Below are 3,517 nucleotides of genomic sequence, written 5' to 3'. Positions count from 1 at the left end.
GAAAACAAAGGAGACTGTACTTAGCATGATATATGTGTGTGTATATATATATATGTATGTATATATATATATATATATATATATATATATATATATATATATATATATATATATATATATATATATATATATATATATATATATATATATATATATATATATATATATATATATATATATATATATATATATATATATATATATATATATATCCTTGAACACCACGCTAATTAAGAACCATAAGGTTTTTCCTTCTCTTTTGTTTCTTTCAGTTGGCATGAGTTAAAAACATTCCCCTTAAAGTCAAAGGTTTTTAATTCCCTATATATAAGATGATAATAATTAATATCACTCATTACAAAATTTGTTGAAAAGAGGGTAACAACTTCAAAAGTTGCTAAATTTGAGTTTTGACTTTGTCCTAATAGCAATTAATTTGTTTAAAGTAATATGTACATTCCTATATCATTTCAGCTAGTTCTGTTTTTATCTTTAACAAATATAATACTTTCAAATAACTTGAAACTTTACTCCTCTTTTATACTGGGCTTTTTATCAGTATCCAAAATACTAGTAGTATCATGGACTGATAGTGACTAATAACCTGAGGTATAGTTGACAATGCATTCATTATAATCTTTTCGAGACAAATGACTACCAATCAAAAATTCACAAAAGGAACCTAGGCAATTTTGTGCTTAGTCTCTTTTCTACAGAAACACAACAATAAACAAATATGAACTGATAAAAAACTATCTGCCTTTTCGAACCCACTACCCTCTTGAAAATGTTGTGTTTACTCTAATATTGTTTTGTTAAAAGTCACTTCACATAGATGGCTCTGCCAGTACTAAGCCACAAAGGAGTCATTTAAGAGATTTATGACCTCAACTGATTTCACCTTTCCTTGAGAGGAAAAATGTTTTTTTTTTCTTTTTTTTTTTTACTAATGCTATCAATATTGATACTGTTATTCTTATGATAAACATCATAATTACTATAGTGTTATTAACATTACTAACAGCAATATTAAATACCAGAAAATATTATAAAAAATCACGGAAAATGGTAAACAAGTAAGACAGGTAGTTCTCGTCTGGCTTATTGGTGTCTCAGTACTTGTAGAGCCATCTATGTGTAAAAACAATTAATAATCAAACATACAACGGCCACGGCATGTACACACGTCATCCCTGGCAGCATGTGGCTAAGATTGAAAGATCTAATACCAAATTCCTTTTAATCAACTACAACCAAATACATTCTATACCTCTTTGTATTGTACAAATCCGGAATTTGTTAAAATAAAACCAATAAAGTTTCCTCACAACCCTTCCAAATTTACACAAACATCAGTTACTCCTTAGTGTCAAAACCTAAAAATATGTCTAATTTCCATCTATCTCTGAATTCAAGAATCAAGAAAAAAAATCATAGTCTTTGGGCCCTTTGGATTATTAGTAAAGTATTTGTAAAAAAACAAAACAGTACTTGATATATGATGTGCCATATTCAGTTAATATTACTAAGACAACAATGCATTATGAAAAAATAATAATGATTAAAAGACAAATCTTTTACCTTTGGTGATTAATCACTTGTACTTTGGGGTTTGGTTTACACAGAAATGCCTATCATGGCTATTAATTGTGTCTAATACTTAAAGTTAAATGACTCATGTGATTAGTAATGATTCGATAATCACTGTGTTAACATACAAACTATGGTTTATTGTCATAATGAAAAGCCGTGCCTCCATACACTTAGGAGTACAAAAATTCAATCATATCAGAAAAAAAGTACACATAGCATTGGCCAAATGCACAGTCCAAAGCATTTTGTAAAAAGAAAAAAAAAAAGAAAAAAAAAAAAAAAAGACAATAAACATAAATAATGATGAAAAAAAGGCCGAGCAGTAACAAAAGAATTTGTAGAAGGCTGTGACAGACTCCTGCCTGTCTGTCCCACTAGCTGGCAGGGCTCCATCTCCTGATCCTTCTCAAAGATGCACGCAACAGGCTTAAGGTGTCCATGGCTCTTCTATAAAATTAGTGTGGCTTCAGAAAATTAACCTCAAAGTTGTGTGGGGGCTAAAACAATAAATAATAATAAAATATAAAGTAAAGTTAGGCAAAAACTAGGATTAATGCTAAAAAAAAAGAAAAAAGAAAAAAAAAAATCCAATATTGTGTTCTAATTGATAAAAAAAAAATATATATACTGACTGCATGTGGTGCACGTGTGTACATCTATTAGAATCAAGCTAGTAATGTACTTTTACCTATTACTTTACTCTGACTAAGAACACACATACACATACATATAAGTTTCAAAACAAGGACAAAAACAAAAAGTGGCATGATCACCAAAATGGCAGACAAACACTATGAACAAAGCACTGGCTAATAGTGATGCAATCAATGATACTTTATTCCATGTCTATGCTTTACATTAATAACAATGCCATGTAAAGAAAAGAGAGAGATCATGAAATATTTCTATATCACCATATAAAAATATCAAAGATGGCATCACGGCAATGAGATGCGCAAACTGGGACGTCTGGATACTATAAGCTATCCTCTGATCAATAGAACGTAAAAAAAGTATTAATTACATTGTGCGATAGTTTTGTTTCTCTGCATTCCTGCGACTCTTGGATGTGAAGCAGAGACAGCCAGCTGTGTTCCGAGACCTTTTCAGGGGCTTGATGGGGTTTTCTTCTCGCTGTCGCTCAACTAAACACCTCTCATAATAGTCATAGTCTTTGAGGTACCTGTTGAAAGAAAGCATAATTAGCACTTACATCCAAACTTATCATATATAGATATAAATATGTACATATTCCCTTCATACTGGTTGGATTCATACATGGTGAGTCAGTTCTAAATGTGTACAAATATAATTCTGGAATCTTCTAAATCCTGGTCTTATCTGAGAACTGGGCCAAAACACATGTTCACAATGTATATAATTATAATCATGGATACAAGTCCTTCATCATTACTTGTTTTTTGTTATATTTCATGACACACATCAGAGATTCTCACATGGATTCCCTACACCTGAATATTATAATTATTCTAAAGACATAATAACATATATTACTTACTGCTTTACAATAGATAAAAGTACACAAGGGACAGAATTTTCCTTTCTCAAAAGAAAAAGAAAAAGAGAATGGGGGGAGGGGATTTCTCATAAGAATAAATCAAATCCTAAAAATAAATATATAAATAAATAAAATACACTGAAGTAAATTACAACTGTTTCTATTTTTCATAAAATGATAAGAGAAATACTGACACATTACTTTGTTACATAGATGTTTTGTAAAGAGAAAAAAGTGATGTAAATGGAATTCAATCATCAACTGTTTCTCTGTTGCAATCTATAAGTCAGCATGAAATACAGATACTTTTGTTATAAGATCTATTACAAAATTGTTCCCATAATACTCCAAGTACGTACCAGACAGGAGGCCATCGATGTCTATTTAGATATGCTTGATTTTCTG

The 3,517-nt window shown here is 30.1% G+C and overlaps 1 protein-coding gene across 2 annotated transcripts in view; it reads right to left on the bottom strand.

Annotated features, from left to right (window-relative positions):
• Nucleotides 1-922: 922 nt before the first annotated feature.
• Nucleotides 923-3,517, bottom strand: part of RhoBTB (Rho-related BTB domain containing) — a 24,621-nt gene continuing 22,026 nt past the window's right edge. For both annotated transcript variants that reach the window (XM_070141323.1, XM_070141324.1), the window contains exons 13-15: nt 3,472-3,517; nt 2,618-2,776; nt 923-2,040 (exon numbers count right to left, since the gene is read on the bottom strand). The exon at nt 3,472-3,517 is cut by the window's right edge and continues 103 nt beyond it. In XM_070141323.1, the coding sequence (XP_069997424.1) occupies nt 1,968-2,040; nt 2,618-2,776; nt 3,472-3,517 (278 nt within the window). In that variant the 3' untranslated portion in view covers nt 923-1,967. The remainder of the gene's footprint in view (nt 2,041-2,617; nt 2,777-3,471) is intronic.

The sequence above is a fragment of the Penaeus vannamei genome, chromosome 28 (assembly GCF_042767895.1).
Source record: "Penaeus vannamei isolate JL-2024 chromosome 28, ASM4276789v1, whole genome shotgun sequence".
Taxonomy (NCBI): domain Eukaryota; kingdom Metazoa; phylum Arthropoda; class Malacostraca; order Decapoda; family Penaeidae; genus Penaeus; species Penaeus vannamei.
The sequence above is the reverse complement of the archived record's forward strand: the minus strand, read 5'-3'. Positions and strand labels throughout refer to the sequence as shown.